Source organism: Pteropus medius, unplaced genomic scaffold (assembly GCF_902729225.1).
Source record: "Pteropus medius unplaced genomic scaffold, Ma_sr-lr_union100, whole genome shotgun sequence".
In the NCBI taxonomy this organism is placed as follows: domain Eukaryota; kingdom Metazoa; phylum Chordata; class Mammalia; order Chiroptera; family Pteropodidae; genus Pteropus; species Pteropus medius.
Window position 1 is genome coordinate 10,492,818 of NW_024351543.1, and position 18,462 is coordinate 10,511,279.

The window sequence follows — 18,462 nt, forward strand, 5'->3', positions numbered from 1 at the left end:
CTGTGGTTCAAAGGCCACGTCTGGCTGGAAAGGAATTCTGGTCAGGTAGAGCACTTAGCCAGAGGTGGAGGATACAGACGGGATGGAATCTTAAATGGGGGACAAGATCAGCCCTGCTCTGAACTTTTCAAGAGGGACACTCAGGGGCTTGACTATGGCATGTCTTCCCTGCCCAGAAGCCTGAACGGAATATCAGAAAAGGTCAGTACAAGAAGTTCCCCATCCAACTCTGTCAAATTTCCTTGGGCAGGTCTTCTCTCCCTCCCTTTTGGGATTTGTTTCCTGTTTGTGCAAAGGTTTTAAGTTGTTCTCATGTGTAGATAACTACACATTTCTTTGGTTTCTGTGCATGTTGGCTTTCCTGTTTGCATGAAAAATTAAAGTTAGTAGTGACTCCCTGACCCATGTCCCACTGCCCCCCACTAATAGCCACCAAAGTAAAGAATGCTTACACCATCAGACAATTTACTGTTTATTGATTAAAAATGAAGGAAACATGCAGCGAAATACAAAGTCAAAAAAAGGGGGGAAAGTCAAATATTTTACATCTTTCATAATCTAGCATACGTCATAAAGAGGAACCTCCATTTATTGATACACCATTATTCTATCCTCCAGATTAAGTAGTATCGTCTGGCTCTAGGATTTGGTTCAAAACTTAAGTGAAAAACCCAAACGAATCCATTAGTCATTTAGAAAGACCATACATTTCACAAACAGCATTGGCACATATTACCTTGTGCTAAAGTTAGTCCCTACCCCAGGGACCAGGGGATCCTGGGGACCTCAGGACAGAGGTGTACCCTGAACCACCACTCCTGGAAAGAAGAGAGGTCGCTCACCAGGTCACATGCTGTCCCACCTGGGAAGTTTCTATTCACTTATTTTCTCAGCATCACTGCATAAGTCAGCAAAGGGAGTCCATACATCATGCAGAAGACATAACACTGTCCTGGGGTTTGGTGTCTGACTCCTAATTCCCAGCAGGGCAAAATATGAACTGAAAGAAAAGAGAAAGCCCTAGCCCACTTCTATTGTCATGCCCGTCCCACTGCGGTTCAAAGGTAATGGTCAGCTAGAGAAACTGAAGAGGAGGCTTACTCCCAGGCTTACTCCCAGACCACCTCCACGTAGAAAGCTAGAACAGACTGAAGCTACCACCTTTTTGATTCATGATGAGCTTGTCTGACACCAAAACACAGACTCGAAGATAAGCCACTAGTCTTGTAGTCTTGTGCCAAAGAAGACACGATCTCTTTTTCATACAGTATTCCCACCTCCCCATCCTCATTCCCTCCACCCACCACCCAAAGAAAAAATGAAATGAAACAGAGAGAGAGAGAGAGAAGCTAGTATTTTTTCCAGCAAGCTGATCATTCTTCTTTCCTCTTCCCAGGCTTGACACTTCCCTCCTGTTACTACTCCTGCTTTGGACTAAGGACTTTGGTTTCTGATCCTCTCATCTACTTTCTTCTCGATCCATATCCTCAAATCATCTCCTCTCCTCTTCCCCAACTTCCACCCCTTACCCAACATGCCTGTGCATCCAGGGTAGGTGAAGAAAGCCCAGGGCTAAAACTACAAGCTCAGGGTGAAACAAGAACTGTGACAAGTCAGTTGTGGGGAAAGCTTTCAGAGATGCTCCAAGAGAAAACTAAGTAAAGCAATCTTTTACTCACAGACCAAAAGTGCTGGAAAGGGCTTGAGCCAAGCTGTGAGAGGCAACTCTCGCCTTTCCAGGGGCCCAAAGTTCCTCTTTGTGTGTTGTTTTAAGGCCAGATTGAGGATCACTTTCATGTACGAAACTTGTCAGGGCTATTTGCAGCTAGGCAAAGGCTGACTGTGAAACAGCAGGAAGAAAAATCTTAACCCCACTGATTATTCACATATTGCATTATGAGTGCTTTAAAAAAAAAGACAAAAACAAACCTAAAGAATAATTTATATTGTTTCTGTAGAAAATCAAATGAACACTGTCTGCTCATAGACCCTAAGTGTCACGGCACATGTGGTTTCGCGCTCCGGCCGGGGGGCGGCCACACCGCGGAGTGGCCCCCTCCCAAGGGTCGGAGCAGGCGCGGGGCGGACGGCAGGCCTCCCGCCCGCGTGGGTCTCCTTTATTGCTGCGGAACTCTCAGCCTTGCATTTCCTCATGACTTGGAGGCTAGGCAAATTGATTTTCACGGGAGGATTGAGGAACGGTTTTTCTTCAATTTCATTTTTTAAATTCTGAAAATAAATACTTTCACAATGAAATGAGTTATGATTATTTCTGTTCAAAAACCACTACTGGGAAAATGCACCTTTACAAGCCATTATTTGACGTTTTCTCTAAAAACGGTCCAAAGTTCCACTTTGCAGGATCCGATGGCTGAACTGTGACTACAGTCAGATGTTTTGCACCAGCTGAAGTTAAGGCTAGCAACCCTTCCAGAGGGAGTAATGAAGAGGGGTGCCTGAGGGCAGCTTCAGCAAAATGCTTAGGAATACCATGAACAGAAATAGAACAGAGTTTAGGCTGCCTTCATGAGGCTGTGCTTTTTCCTGACAAAGGCTGCTAGAATTCACATCAGATACAAAAAAAGAAAAAAAGAAAAAGAAAAAAAGAAAAGGAAAAAAACACCCTAAATTAAATTCTCTGGGCTCCAGCTGAACAATCAACTTTTAATTGCTACTCAGTGGGGTAAAGATATCCCAGGATGCCCACATCCTGTCAGGTGTGGGAGAACAGGCAGCACGAGGAAGCCCAAGGTAGCTGCTACTTTCCACCCAGCGCCATCACTGGAGTAAGGCAAGATGAGCTGAAACATCTCCCTCCTGGGCCTTGAGGCACACGGCCACTTCTCAGATGGAGAAGACAGGGAACATATGCGTAAGTTTACTAACGGAACTCTTTAATGGGATGCCGGCCACTGGTGATCCAACTTTTCTTTCCCTGTGGGAAAAAGGGGGAATGATGGCAGGAAGAACATAAAAAAAAGACCTCTAAAGCTCCTAGCTGGGAGGTTTGTTGCTGGGTTCTTTGGCAGTAGTGGGTTCAGGCCAACAGAAGCAACAGAGATGCGCATGTGTGGAATCTCCTTAGGCCGCCTCTTCCAGGGTTGTGATTTAGCTGATGCTGAGCTGGGCAAATCCTATTAGTTTACCATCGTCGGGAATATCTGAGCTTTCGACACCAGATGCCTAGAACCAAAGAAAATGAGATGCTATGGATGTTTAGAAATAAAATTTCAGGTAGCCATTAAAACTGATATGGGAACTGTGGGAAGGTAGGCAGTCGGGGACAGGTCCCTGGGAGACAAACAGGAGGCAGATGAAGGTGTCTCTTCCAGAAAGGATTGGGGCTGGGCACAGACCTAAAGTCTAATGGGCTAACAATCTCTCCTGAGAGTCAAGGGCCTCGAGTAGCAGGCTTCCTGGGAGGCCACTCAAAGCGAGACTTCAGCCCAGGGCCTTGGAGGGGCTAAATGAACACAGTCCACTATATTTTAAAATTCTCATCACCCAGGGAACATGAAAGTTGGTCTGCAGGGGCTGCTGGTGTATGAAAAATGTAAGATGGTTTAACAACGAGAAAGAGATGAATACCAGTTTGAAAGTGACAGATCGATTTGACTGAGGTTCTTCCACAATTTTCTGCAAATTAGCTGCCACTGTAATCAAACAAAGTAATGAGAAGCTTAGTAAATCATTTCAATCATATTTTTAAGAAATTAAATGGGAGTGTAGAATCTTTTATGTATAATCAAAATGGAAGCAGAAAGATAAACTGCTCCCCAAATGAAAGTATCTTTTAACTCAACTCCAAGTAGCATAAAGAAATTTTGAATCATTGTCAAATTAACTTTAAGATGCTGCATTAACTTACAAAAGTTAAAGAAGTATGATTTGCCTGTTCATGGGACAGAAAGCCTTAGACTGGGAGTCAGCAACTATGGCCTGTGGCCTGTTTCTCTTCTGCGTGTAAGCTAAGAATGGTTTAAAAACAACAGAGACAGGACCACAAAGCTTTTACTATTACTATCTGGCCTTTACAAAAAAAAACAAAAAACAAACAAAAAACTGTGCTGAATCTTTTCCTTCAGTAATATGTACATATGGCCTGACTGTATCTTTTCTTACTTTCCACTTTTTCTAGGATTAAATCTCTACAGATTTCTGCTTACCTCTTAGCTCCAAAAAGGTAGAGTTCATCCTCTAAAATGGATTAGACATGGCCAAGTTTACTTTAACTTGTGACTTCTGTCATCACTTCTACCGGAGTCTCCCAGAGACCTCAGTATGCCTTCACTTACTATCATCGAAGGTCACAAAAGCAAACGCAGAGGTGAAATTTTCTTTGTAACTTCAGCCAAGCCAAGGACCATTAGACATGCTCAATGGAATCAAAGCCTGGCTTTCTTAATCCTAAGTTCACAGACAGAAACACAGGGGCACGAGGGTAGAGCACAAAGTAGTTACCTATTACTAAATCTCTTCCATCAACCAGGCCAGCAGAAATGAGTTCCTGAGACACGCCCTCCGCCGTATCTGCAAGGACAAAGAAGGTGCTCCATTTCTTGTGCATGCACGTCACTGCTAACTCGCAGTGCAGGTATTGGCACTGCCCAACTTTTGCTGCTAACACAGAATCGGGAAGGCAGGTGGGGGTCTTCCTCTCAGACACAGGTTTTTCCTACCACTGGGATTACTTCAAGTGAATAATTCTCACAAGTCTAGCTAGAGGGCAGAATCAGCACAACCAGAGGCAAATATCAACTCGATATAAGGATAACTTTCTACATAATGGTGTAATTTAGAAGGGTTCAGGACCTTGTTGGGAAAGCATTTGACAGTGATGCTGAAGAAACGCCTATTCTGAGGGCAACCCTGGACCGGAGCCCAATGAGCTGAGACATGAGGACGAGCATGCAGCACCTCCAGGGCTAATAAAATAGATGCCTTTTTCCAATTAAATCGTGAGACAGATGTAATCTCTTCTCTTTGGGGACCATACTCCATGTTTTTTGCTAAAAATCATTTTCTTTTTTATTCTGGTGGGCTTTTCTTCATATCTAATTATTCCAGGTGGTATAATCTGAGCAATGGCTATAATGGGAAACAAAACACGAGGACAGAGTATCTCTGATTAACCTCAGCTCTGACTGACTCAGAGGTGCTATCTTCTGAAGATTGGACATTGAGCCCCTCAGAGGGAACAGGAAGACCTCTGGGGAGGGGTTGTGCACACACCTGTACAGATGATAAGCAATTTAAATTAGTTCTCTAAAATGGGACTCTGCCTGGCTTTTAAAAAGTAAAACAGATATACCTTCGCAACTGTTCCCTTTAATAGATGCTGAAGATACTGAGACAGCAGGGAGAGTAACCGTGGCACACAGGACAGGTATCTGCTGGCCACTTCCCAAGTCTGAGTTCTGAGTAACAAAGGTAATACACCTTGATCCAGAGAGAAGTTCACGGCCAAAGACTGTGCGTGACAGGGCTCGTGACAGGGCTCGAAAGAGGAGAATGAAAGCCTGATCTTTGTTATTGTTATGAAAGAGATCCACGTTCAATGAGAAGAACAAGAACTTTGCACTGACAGATTTGGGTTTGATTTCCAGCTATACCTCTGTCCAATTTTGTGAACTGAAAGTTACTTCGCCTCTCTCTAAGCTTTGATTTCATCATCTATACAATGTGGATAATAACCTTTCCTTAGGAGCCTGTTTTGAGAATTTAATGAGCTAATGCTTAGTAAATGCCTAGCCTATGTAAGCAGTACATTAGAACTTCATTGATTACTGTTTGTATTAAACGGCTGCCCTGTGAACAAAAACTTAACTAATAGCCTATTGCTGATGGAAGCCTTACTAATAACATAAACAGTCAACTAATATAAATTTTGTATTTTACATGTATTATATTCTGTATTCTAATAACAAAGTAAGCTAGAGAAAAAAATGTTAAGAAAATCGTAAGACAAAATACATTTACAGTATTTACTGAAAAAAAATTCCATGTATAAGTAGACCCACGTAGTTCAAACCCATGTTGTTGAAGGGTCAATTGTACTAGATTTTCTAAATGAGGTTTGCAGTAACTAAATTGCATTTTTACTTTATTCATATGTCCCCTTTAAATCAGGAACATTCTTATCACCCTTTAACAGCAAAATTATCTAAAAGACAAAAACGTCACAACACATTTCATTAAATAAAGTAGAGGTTTTTTTTTCAATGTTTTTGATGCCTCACCTCTCCCAGGAGTGAATTCGAATCGAATATCATTTAGTTCTTTTTTTGAATTCCTATGAAAGAAAATAGAATGTGTAAAATTAATTTCTGAATTTACCCATACAAACTCTGCCAACATATACTAGGAAAGCTGTGGCTCAAGAAAGATTATATGATTTGTCCTAATGAGCTCACATTGCAGGGCTCAGAGCAAGCAACTCAGAGTGATCATGTAATTAATTGTCCTATAACCCTTATAATTTGTGCCCGCCATTGATGAATGTAAAAGTCTCATGCTTTTGAGGTGATCCTTATATGTCCACTCCCATCCCTATTTACTAAGATGATCACATAAAACCAAGAGGAAAATCTGTATGAGCACAGGGAGGTATGATTAAAATGAGAGAGGATGCCCTTTCCACCCTTATCTCTACTTCCAATCTCCTATGTCTAGGAGAGACCCTACTCAGACATATAAGTGGTGAGGGACAGTTATAGCAATCACTCGCTATGTGCTGAGATTAATCAGGCTCCCGGGAAGTTCCAGTTGATGATGGAGAAATCAGAACATTATGTCTAAAGGTAGACATGCCTGATCACTTAGGATCTAAATCTGTTTTATCTAAACAATGGAGAAAGCTTAGGTCTATCTGACAAATATTTAAAGATATTACTGAAATGTCCTTAAAATACAGCTCCAACACAACTTGCCCCAAAGTGATTTCTTCCCCTTGCACTGCCTTCTCTGTGCATTGAAACACACAGGTGTATACTTTTGTTACGTATACTACCTGAAGTTTGTTTTTAGCTATGTTAGCACATAACACAAATCAACTTTCACCCTAAATTTGATTATCAAGTGAGGCTTTTCATTTTCTCTTTCTTGGTATCCTTCCACAATTTCTAAGAGCTCCACACATAGGCTGCTTATTACCTAATTGTTCAATCTATTCTTTCTGAAAGCTGACTAAAATTAAGATTGAATGTTCACCGCCACTTCAGTGATTTAAGTGGCACACCAACCACAAACACCTTCAAAGGGAACATTGTGTCAACTGGACTAAATCTCTTCTAGTCATTTAACTTCAAAGTCTTCATCAGTGAAAATAAGAATCCAGCCTCCTCTTCCATAAACAGGACTGCAACATAGTCCATTATAAAAAACACCCTCGCAAAAAGCTAACTATGACACTTATAAGTATCTTCATCAACTACCTGAAGCACATGTCAAGTGGTATTTTTGTACTATTAACTGCTATAAGATTTCAAAACAAATTTTTAAAAAGAGACAAGTGGTATTCTTTATGTACAACTAAAATAGGATGAGATCATCAAGACATTCTATTAATTCAGAATTATTTGAGATGAGACCAGGTATACCGAATAGGCTTCTGTAAAGGAAAGGTAACCAAATCTGCTTTTTTCACATCTATGACATAATTTCATTGCTCCTAGTGGTAAATCAAAACATTCTTAAAACAGCTCTTGCTGTCTCTACCTCTATGGTCATACTGAGAAGATGATTAGAAATTCATATGTAGAAGGAAGAATGAGTCAATGGTAATTCATGAAACTCTTCTGAAAAATGTTACTAATAGTTAAAGGCCTGAGCCATCTCAGGTGATACTTTTAAAACTATTTTTTTTCCCCTACATTAGATAGAAGAGACCTAATTATTGCAATATAACTGTTACAGCTATTCTGACAAGAACTCTCTGGAGTCCTAATCCAACTACCTGCAAAAGGAGAAAAGGTTAAAATGAACAGATCGCCACCTAGGGCACTTCCCGTGAATGATCTGTCAGGGCCTCTCTATGTGCCCCCACCAAGAAATGGAACACGCTATAAAATAGAGAAAAAGACCACAAATTTGTTTGTTGGTTTTTCCTTTCATCTTTTAAGAACAAAGCCTTTATTTATCACAAGCAGAAAGAGCTTCATTCTTGGGTTAGCTGTTCTCAGAGTCCAAGGTCACAATTACAAGGTGAATTTTCAGATAAACCAACTAGAATGCTGCTTCCCTGAAAATTGTTTCTCAATTATCGAACACACAAATCTAAATTAGTTATGCTGCAAATGCACATATTTGTCACTATTAGTGGAGAAAAAACTCCAGTTGAGCTGTTAATATCCAGGTCCTCACACTGTTGCCGTTATTTCTGAGAGAAATCACACACCTGCAAGCAAAAAGCTCCTGATGCTGCGAGGACATACAATCCTATCTGGTTACTCTCAGGTATAGACGATGGGAACAAAGAGGAACTTTCGAAGACAAAACAGCACATTCGGAGTATTCAGAAAAGAAAAGAAAACAAAACAAAAATGTCAATTTACCTTAATCTTAGTACTAGACTGATGGGGATCTTGGTTTCTTGTGAACCTGCTCCTGAAGACAGAGCCTAAAAAGCATTGAAAGGTATAATAAAGTCATTGCCTAGACTATTAAGCGTGGAGGTGACTAATGGTCATCTGCAGAGGAATCATCCACTTGGCAGCAATTTTCTTCATCTCCAGTTGAGGCCATCCTAGTCCCTAGGGCATTCCCTGCTGTGGGAGGACATGTACTCCAAGGCAGCAACAAGAGCTGAATGTTAGCCTGAGTCAAACACAATTAGAAAGATAATTCTCAAACCCACATGAAATTCTATGCATAGCCACATTTAAAGCTTGTTATTTTTCAGGCCCCTGTTCCCCTCCACAAGGGTGAAAAACACAAAGCTGGGTTCTTCTTCCCTTTAAAAAATCTGCATCATATGGCGACACACAGGGTCTAAACTGGCTGCCCCTTCAGGAAGCCACCCAACCTGGAGATTCCAGGTCTCTTAATGCCTAAACTAATCCTCTCTGCATCCTACACAGCCATCCCTTGCTTACTAGAGGATATATATTCTATTTCAGGTGTTTATAAAATGAATCCAATCTTGCTATCAGTTTTCATAAGACAACTGTATCTTTTCCCACATAATGGGCAGAAATGAAAAGCTTGGGTGATGAGAAGGTTAAATAAAGTTAGCACCATAACTAACTGGAAGGGCTCAGAGCAGTGGTCTCTAAAGGCAGAATACCACTAGCATGTAAAAGAACAAATGAGAATTTCCATTTTTATTTCTTTCCATCTAAAATGTTAGGAAAAAAGTGGAACTTCTATTATTTAATTAATAAATAGACTCTGAAACCCTTACTCTAGCCATGGAGCATAAGGCCACATGTTACAAACAGGAGTTGAGTTTTCTTGAGGGAAGAGTGGGAGCTACACAGCATGGGAGGTTTCCAGTGCTGCCTTCGTTCCCTCGGCTGCTTTCAGAAATTCGTGTGTGTCCGATTACGTGGATTTATAGATTGCATTACTTCATTTTAATAAAATCAATCCTCCCAAAATTGACAAATATCTTAAAAAGTGTAATACAAGAAAATCATAGTTCAGAGATTGTATTAATAATACAAACTTAAGTGAACCAAAAGAAAACAGAACGGCTGACATTCTCCTAGTGTTAAAATGAACTTTGTCAGCTACATTCTGAGGTTCAACATAATTATCATCTAGTAAAAAGCTGACAAGAAATTAACCCCCAAATTTTTGATACCTGGAATGTTTCCATCATTAACTTATTTTGTTGCTTAAAAACCTGTGTGACCCTTGTAAAACTCTCTTATCTGTATACGGTTAAAAATGTGAAAATGGAATTTCAAACTTGTTTCAAACTCTACCAAGACATCAACCTTATTACACTGGCTGTGTTCCACCTGACTCTGCTTTCTCCATCTACTCAGAAGGCTGACCATGGAAACGTGTCCCTGCTTTACCTGAGCTGTTTTTGCTGGCTCTTCAGTGGGTGGGAGAAAGACCGGCGTTGGCTGTGCAGGTTGAGGTAGATGAGCAGAAACCTGTTCAGGAACTTGAAGTAAAGTACCCACGGGATCAGTTGTTGAGAACAGCTGTAACAAAAGCACACATACTGCAGGTCCTCAGATAATGGCGTTTCATTCAACGTCACGGAACCTCAAACACTATACACTCTTTTTGTTTGGCTTCCTTCACTTAGCGTAGTTTTCTGAAGTTCAGAGATATTGATGTATAGCAGCAGTTCACTTTTTTCTTCTTCAGAATAGCAGTTCATTGTATCATCTCTATTTTTAACTACATCTATTCTATCCCCTTTGCCCAGCAAAATAGCACCTCCAAAATACAGATTAAGGTACGTGATACATAATTATAGAAGCTATGTTTTTCCACATCTAGGGACCTTCCACTACTTATAAAGAAAATCAACCAATGATTCCTTAACATATCTGAAATGTTTTCCAAAATGGATGTTATAACTAACATAGACATATGTATTATTCTGCATGTTTGGAATATTTCACAAATTTTAATTACATAACTTGGAGGGAAAAAATCCGATGTTAAGTTAAAATCAAGTTAAACATTTTCAAAATTGTAAGTGAGTAAAAAAAAAAAAAATCACTGCGATGCCCAAAATTTAGAGTTACAAGAGAAAAAGAATTAACAGGGCAATAAGAGAGGTCTAATAGCTAATAATATATATAGACAAAATCAAGGAGACAAGGAAGTAAAATTATGTGTTCATTTAGCTTCACATAAACTGAAAGTTACGCATTAGTTCTGGATTTTGACAGAAAAACAGATCAGTTTTGAAAATATTAATTATGAACACTACTTCAAAAGGACAGTTCACTTCCAGATTGTAAGCGCAGATGTGTTTGCCAATAATTAAGATAGAAGGGTTATACAAAGCAAAGTAATGAGGATGTGAAGAGATTGGAACCTTGTGCAGTGCAGGTGGAAATGTAAACTAGTGCAGCCACTAAGGAAAACAGTATGCAGGATCCTTAAAAAATTAAAAGTAGAATTACCACATGAGCCAGCAATTCCCTTCTGAGTACAGACCCAAAAGAACTGAAAGCAGGAACTTAAACAGATATTTGTGCGGCCACGTTCATAGCAGCTTATTCACAAGAGCCAAAAGATGGAAGTGACCCAAGTGTCCATGGATAGATAAATGGATAAAAAATGTGGTCAGTACATGCAATGGAATATTATTCGGCCTTAAAAAGGAAGGAAGGAATCTGATCCATGTTACACACATGAACATGGAGGGCATTATGTTAAGTGAAATAAGGTAGTCACGAAAAGACAAATACTGTATGATTCCACTTATATGAGATATCTAGAGTAATCAAATTCAGAGACAGAAAGTATAACAGTGGCTGCCAGGAGCTGGGGGGAGGAGAGAATGAGGAGTTATTAATTAACTGGTACAGAGTTTCAGTTTTGAAAGATGAAAAAAATTCTGGAGATAGATGGTGGTGATGGGTGTACAACCGTGTGAATGTACTTAATGCCACTGGACTGTACATTTAAAAGTGGTTAAAATGGTAAATTTTGTCATGTGCAGTTTATCATAATTTAAAAAACAATAAGAAAGTAATGAACATGAGAATATGAGTTTGAGCACATGAGAGTTCATGTGGAGATGTGATTTAGGCAAAGAAACAGGAAAAGATTAAAGAGAAAAACATCTGATAATCTGTAAAATACCTCCTTATTCAGTTTCAGAGAAACTAAAAATTAGTCAAGGCAGGTTAAGTTAGAGAGAAACAATCTTAAAATTCTCAGTAATTACAAGAACAAGTTATTTCCTGCACACTGCATGTCTACCTCTGGCCAGCAGAGGCTGAGTTAGGCATCATCCTCACTCAAGGATGCAGGTCACCATGGCAGAGACAAGGGAACCCAGGGAACTACGGAGTGGCTCTTCCTTCTGCTCATGTTTCACTGGCCAAAGTAATCGCCACGGCCATGCATACCTTCAAGGGGCAGGGAAATGCAATGCTATCACGTACTAAGGAAAAGAGGAGCCAGAAATCTTCAGGAATAGTAGTTCTAATATGAATTGTCAGATGTGGCCCACTATACAGAGGTACAGTATTTATTTTCAGTCTAACCAATAAAATACTTTGTATACAAATCCTGTACATAATTGTGTACACAAATGGCATTCTATGCACACAAATGAAGTGGAAAAAATAGTTACTTTTAAGCATAGTGGCAAGAACAAATTGGTTTAAGAACAAGACATGTGTGCCATTAAACCAAATGCTGAGCTCAGAATGCAGATGCTGCCAGAGAGAAGAATGTATGACATGCTATAACCAGAAAATGACTAGTCCTTCAAGTAACAAGCATAAGGCAGGCCAGCGCAACAGGATTCTGTTTAGTAGGATTCCCTATCACACCATGGCAGTAACTACAGACAACTGCATCTATCTGATAAGACAAGAGGCTGGGGGAAAAATCCAAGAAAGGTGGCATATGACAAATTCCTGCAAAAAGACTACTTTCCACTCCAAGCAGCCTAAACCAAAACTATAATTCATGCAGTCAAGCGAGCAAGGAAAAACACTGCGGGGGCCCTTTGGTCAATTTTTAAAATGAGTACAATGGCACCACTTTACAGCAAAGATCCATTCAAACTCAGAATCTTTCTCCCTGATAAAACTCCATCCGTATAAATTTTCATCACATTTTAGGCACATATGAAAAAATGTGCTTAACAGTAAAACCAAACCAAAAGCAGATATGCTTTAACAATTCAAAAATCACAACTACTTACCTCAGAATTTGATAATTCTTTCACTCGGGGAGACTAAAAGAAATACAAAAAAAAGAGGTTTGTTAACTCAAAACGCAGATTACTAGTAGTCAGTTCTAAACTGCATGGAATGCAAGTCAACTCTATCTCATTTTCATACATATATTAACTAACCCGTAACTCTAATTACAGTTTTCTAGAAAAAGACACTGTTGTGATACTATTGCATTCTTTGTCCAAGTGGCCTGTGATGCACGAATGTACTTATCGTAGCTGAAGAGTCACAACTTGAGGTTCATAAGCCAACATAATGGGACTGTTCTCAGACAGTAGGGAGATCACATTCTTCAAAGTACAATTCTTTCTACTAATCAACACATTATGCGCATAATACCAAATGTAAACCTTCGAGCTAATTATTCAACACATTCTCAACACAGAGTAATTCTGATTATGGGCTTTAATGGAGAAAACTCTAGGGCCAAAATTGAAAAACCAATTATAATTTGCCATAAGAAAATCTAAGCTAAATTTATTCAGTAAATCATAACAGTAGTAATTCTGGATACAAGACACTGGAGAATACCAAAATCAACACCCAAACATACCCACACACACACCTCAACATATCTCCAACCAAATATCACTTTATGGTAAATTCCACCAAGTATGGATTTACATTACTTAAAAGGTCAGCTTAGGTTTTGATTTTTCTCTTTTTAAAAATTTTTGTCAGCATTTTATTAAGGAGAATCGAGGTTCAGGTAATAACTAATGTACTGCAACAGTATGTGGCCAACCTATAACCTTTTTTTTAAAACTGTATTTGGAGAAAATTACAAACTTACAAAAAAGTTGTTATAATAAGAACAATATAAAGAACAGCCTTTACCCAGATTCACCATTCACTCATTAGTCTTTTTTCATTTGCTTTATTTAGATGCTCATTTTCTCTTTTTAAATATATATAATTAATCAATCATATTGTTCCTTCACCATTTGAGAAGTTGCATGTATCATAGCTGTTTACCACTGAATAGTCATACTGTCCTTCATAGCCTTTTTCATTTTTCTTCCAGTAGAAGATGAGTGTAGGATCATGTACTACAGTTAGCTGTCATGTCTCTTCAGATTTTTTATATCTGGCACATGAACATTTTTGAAGAATATATCCACCCCCCCCACACACACACTTATTCAAATAGAATGCTAATTTGTGGTTTGTCTGATGTTTCCCCTTGATTTAGACTTATTACATGAATTTCCAGCTGGATTTCCTCATAGCGATTAGTCCTTCCTTGGGTATCACATCTTAGGGACTCACATGTTCATCTGCTTGTCATTAGTGATGCTAATTTTAATCATCTACCCAGGGTACTTTCTAATTTCTCCAGTATGTAGTAATTATTCTTTCCCTTGCAGCTTACAGGCAATCTATTGGGAGATACTTTAAGATCATGTAAATATCTTGTTCTCCAAAACTTTCTTCTAGATTTAGCATTTGTTGATGACCCTTCTCTGATTTAATCTTTGTGACTGCTTTATGATAGCTGTAAAATGATAATTTTCCCTCTCCAATACTCCTCAACATTACCAGTCAGCACTGGTAGTTCACTACCATGAAAAACCATCCCTTTATCCCATTTATTTATGTACCTATTACTGGTACGAATTCATAGATTACAATTTTTCAAATAATTTATTATTGCAGTTAATGATTTTGACGGTAAAATTCTAATTTGGCCAGTGGGAGCTCCTTCAACCTGGCTTCGGTTACTATGACTTTTTTTTAATAAAAAATATTTTTTTCTGACAAAAGAAGATATTCCTGATTCATCTTGTATATTATCTGCGTAAGCCCTAGAATCAGCCATTTCTCCAAGAAGCCCTCATTCTTAAAAGCAGGCAAAGTTATACCACTTGCCCACTACTCATCCCACAAAAGATTCTGAGCAGTCAAGGCTATGATGATCTCAAACATTATTTCCCATACACATTGGAGATGCCAATAACATGTATATTAGGCTACTCAAGGTTGTCAATCAGCTCAATGATTCTTTTCATTTTTTAAAAATTCTTTTTTTGTTTCATTTTGCAGTTTCTACTGCTAGCCTTAAAAGTTCATTAATCTTTTCTTCTACAGTGTCTAATCTCTGATGCTAATCTCATCCAGTCTATTTTCCATCCCAGACATTGTAATATTCTAGAAATCTGATTTGGTGTTTGTTTTCTATTCTTGGGAATGAGTCCTAACAATCAATTTGAGGCATCGAGTTTAGGCAAGAGTGATGAAACAAACTAAGCCCCTTGTCTTTACTGCTTCTAGCAAGTGTGCGCACGTGCCATCTAGGATATATAAATTAATGAAGAGATACACTACTACTCTTCAGATAGGTTAGCAGATCTTAGGGACAAAGATTTTGTTAGTCTTTCAAGTTCACTAATCTTTTCTTCTGCAATGCCTAATCAGCAATCAGTCCTACTGGTGTATTCTCTTCTCAGACACTAGAGTTTTTATCTCCAGATTTGGGTCATTTGTATAAACCCTAAATATTATCATATTCGAACAGACCTGCCAATCCACTTTTCCATGTAAACTGGGCTCTTGTTGTTAGTGAGTTGTTCAAAAACTTCTGTCACTAGCGCTTGCGTTTTTTTATATTTTGGGGTGTTAAGCTGAACAGAACCACAGAATAAAGTATTCAGACAAAAAGACAGAGCTCTAGCTAATGCATATAGTTTAACTGAAGTTACCCTGAGTTGTGAAATTGCTGCTTTCCCTTCTTCACTTTCTTCATCAAATTCATCATCACTCCACTCCCAGCCACCATCTTCTGTCTTATGAAGACGGCCACTGGAACCTGGTACTCTCCGAACCTGCTCATTGGAAGAGATGTGAATTATGGTAAATGCTTGACATCTACTAACTAGAAAAGTCAATCATATTTTCCTCTCCTTTGCCACAGTAAGCAAATAATCGTTTCCCCCAGAAGTGTCCTCCACCCCTCACTTGCTCTCTGTTCACAATCTGCATGCTTTCTTTACTCACAACCACTGACTTTCCCTATATTTCCATATTCTGAGCCTGAACATCATCCAAGTTCTTATGTGAAGTCACAGGTTAAATCTGGTTTCATGACCTGAGACATTTAAAAATAAAATAAAAAATAAAAATAAATAAAAAAAGGTTTTAAGCCCCCCAAATAAACCTATAAAGATAAAGAATGCTTTTTTCTTTTTAATTTTTGAAATCACAATTATACCTGTTCGGTTTTAAGAATACTAGAGCTGTGTAAGTTTTAAGAAAAACGCTTCCCTTTCATCCTTTTCCCCACAAGCAACCACTTTTCAACTCACTTTAGCTTATTCTTTTGGAATTTATATTCCTCTCTCTATGTAACATGTTCTTATTATTACCCCTTAATCTTTTTTTGTTTGGGCTTTAGGAATTAACTATTGGACTTCTCACTATCGAAGATGAGAATTTAACCCTATGATCAACCCCCTACTCTTTCTCATGATATATTGTAATTTTCATTAAATCAATATTCAATGTTTACATAATATGACTATATAATTGACACAGCTGAACCTTATTGTACATTATAGTTACTTTTTTTCCCTGCATAACATTATTTCCTTGGAGTTCGTATTTGCTTATTTCTATGTACTTATGAAATGTATCCCCCATTTCTCTCTCAGCTATGTACATCTTCGTTCACTACACTAATCTACATTAGGTATTTTGTATCACTATCATCTTGAGGAAGTCTCTCGCCAGAATCTCCCGATCTGCTCCACCCTAGAAAGGTTTCACAGCAGGTCTGGTACTTCAGATCTCACTCTACTATCATCCAGAAGACCATGCTCCCTGGATCACACGACTTCCCTGTTCTTAGTTTAAGCGTTTCTTCCACTATTAGCATGGCTCATTACCAAAGCCATGCATTTCTGAACATATCTAAATTCCATCTCCAAATTTCACTTACAGTTTGCCTGGTAAAAAAAAGTCTGGGTTAGAAGTCATTTTCTTTGATAATGTTGAACATAACCGCTCCATTGTGACCTGGCTTTCAGGGGTGCTACTGAGGTCTATGACTCCTGATCCTGTCTGTGATCTTTCCCCCTCCTCTGGAAGGTATAGGATCTCCATTTTGCCTCCGGTATTCTGAGCCATCATGGTAATGGGCCTTAGTGTTGGTCTATTTTCATTCACTGTGCTGGGTCCAGGGGCTCTTTCAATCAGGAAATTCATGACCATCAGCTTTAGAAATTTTTCTAGAATTACTTCTTCAAAGATCTCCTTTCTTCTGAATTTTTGTTGTTGTTGTTGTTGCTATTGTTGTTGTTAGTTCTTTCCTGGAACTCTTTTTACTCAAATGTTGAACCTTCTCAAATGACCCTCTAATTGTTCGTCTCTTTTCTCTACTGTTATCTATCTTTTGGTCTTTTGGCTCCGTTTTCTAGGAAATTTCCTCAACTTTACCCTACAGCCTTTGGATTGAAATTTTTCATTTCTTCTATAATGTTTTCAGTTTCCAAGAGCTCTTTGCTGGTGATTGTGCAATTCTCTAAATGTTTCTTTTTTTAAGTGACAGCTTTACTGAGATATAATTCACATACCACATACAATTGATCCATTTAAAGAACATAATTCAAGAATTTTTAGTACATTCAGAATTGTGAATGATAAAATTTTATTCCACAACAAAATTTAGATTATTTTCATCATTCCCCTCCCACCCCCAAAAACACCCCACACCTATTATCAGTCATTGCCCATTTCTCTACAATCCTTCCAGTCCTCGGCAACCATTAATCTACTTCGTTTCTACACGTTTGCCTACAATGGGCATTTCACAGAAATGGAACTAAATAATATGTGGTCTTTTGTAATTGGCTTCTTTCAATTAGCATGTTTTAAAGGTTCATCCATGTTACGGCATGCATCAATACTTTCATTCCTTTATATTGCCAAATAATAGTCTATTATACAGATACATAATACTTTACACATCTGTTCATCAGTTTTTTATGCTTTGTAGTTATTATGAATAGCTGCTATGAACATTCATGTACATATTTTTGTGTGTATATGTTTCAATTCTCTTTGATTTGCCTAGGAGTGGCATTGTTGGGTCATATGGAAACTTTGTTTATTATTAGCCTTTCGAGGAATTGCCAGACTACTTTTTAAAGTGGCTGAACCATCTACCTTCCCGTTAGCATGTGAGGGCTCCAAATTCTCCACATTTTTATCCATACTTGTTACTGTCTTTTTTATTATAGTTGTTCTAGTGGGTGTGAAGTGATCTCTTCATTGTTTTTGTAGTTAGCAGAGTAGTGCCTAGGCATTCAGTAGACTAATCGTATTTGCTGAATGAATATATCAAAAAATACTAAAGAAAGGGTTGAAAGATAATGAGTAACACTCATACTGTTAACAAAGTATTACTTAACATAAACTTTCAAAATGCGAAAGTAATCTACTTTAACTAAGTTCCCTGGAAAATTGAGCTAAATCCCCATTTACCTTTTTAGATCTTTCAGAAATAGTTGGTGCTCTCTGCAATATTTTTTCTTGAAGAAATTCTTTATTCTGGAGAGGAAAAATAAGTATTTTCTTCTTA

The 18,462-nt window shown here is 38.4% G+C and overlaps 1 protein-coding gene across 2 annotated transcripts in view; it reads right to left on the reverse strand.

Moving 5' to 3' along the window:
* Positions 1-459: 459 nt before the first annotated feature.
* The window catches only part of OXSR1 (oxidative stress responsive kinase 1), a 79,362-nt gene continuing 61,359 nt past the window's right edge, over positions 460-18,462 (reverse strand). The window contains exons 10-18 of one of the 2 annotated variants that reach the window (XM_039843292.1): positions 18,366-18,431; positions 15,587-15,709; positions 12,854-12,886; positions 10,023-10,154; positions 8,553-8,617; positions 6,240-6,292; positions 4,462-4,530; positions 3,589-3,653; positions 460-3,183 (exon numbers count right to left, since the gene is read on the reverse strand). In XM_039843292.1, coding sequence (XP_039699226.1) covers positions 3,109-3,183; positions 3,589-3,653; positions 4,462-4,530; positions 6,240-6,292; positions 8,553-8,617; positions 10,023-10,154; positions 12,854-12,886; positions 15,587-15,709; positions 18,366-18,431 — 681 coding nt within the window. In that variant the 3' untranslated portion in view covers positions 460-3,108. The remainder of the gene's footprint in view (positions 3,184-3,588; positions 3,654-4,461; positions 4,531-6,239; positions 6,293-8,552; positions 8,618-10,022; positions 10,155-12,853; positions 12,887-15,586; positions 15,710-18,365; positions 18,432-18,462) is intronic. The other variant, XM_039843293.1, reaches the window with a different exon arrangement.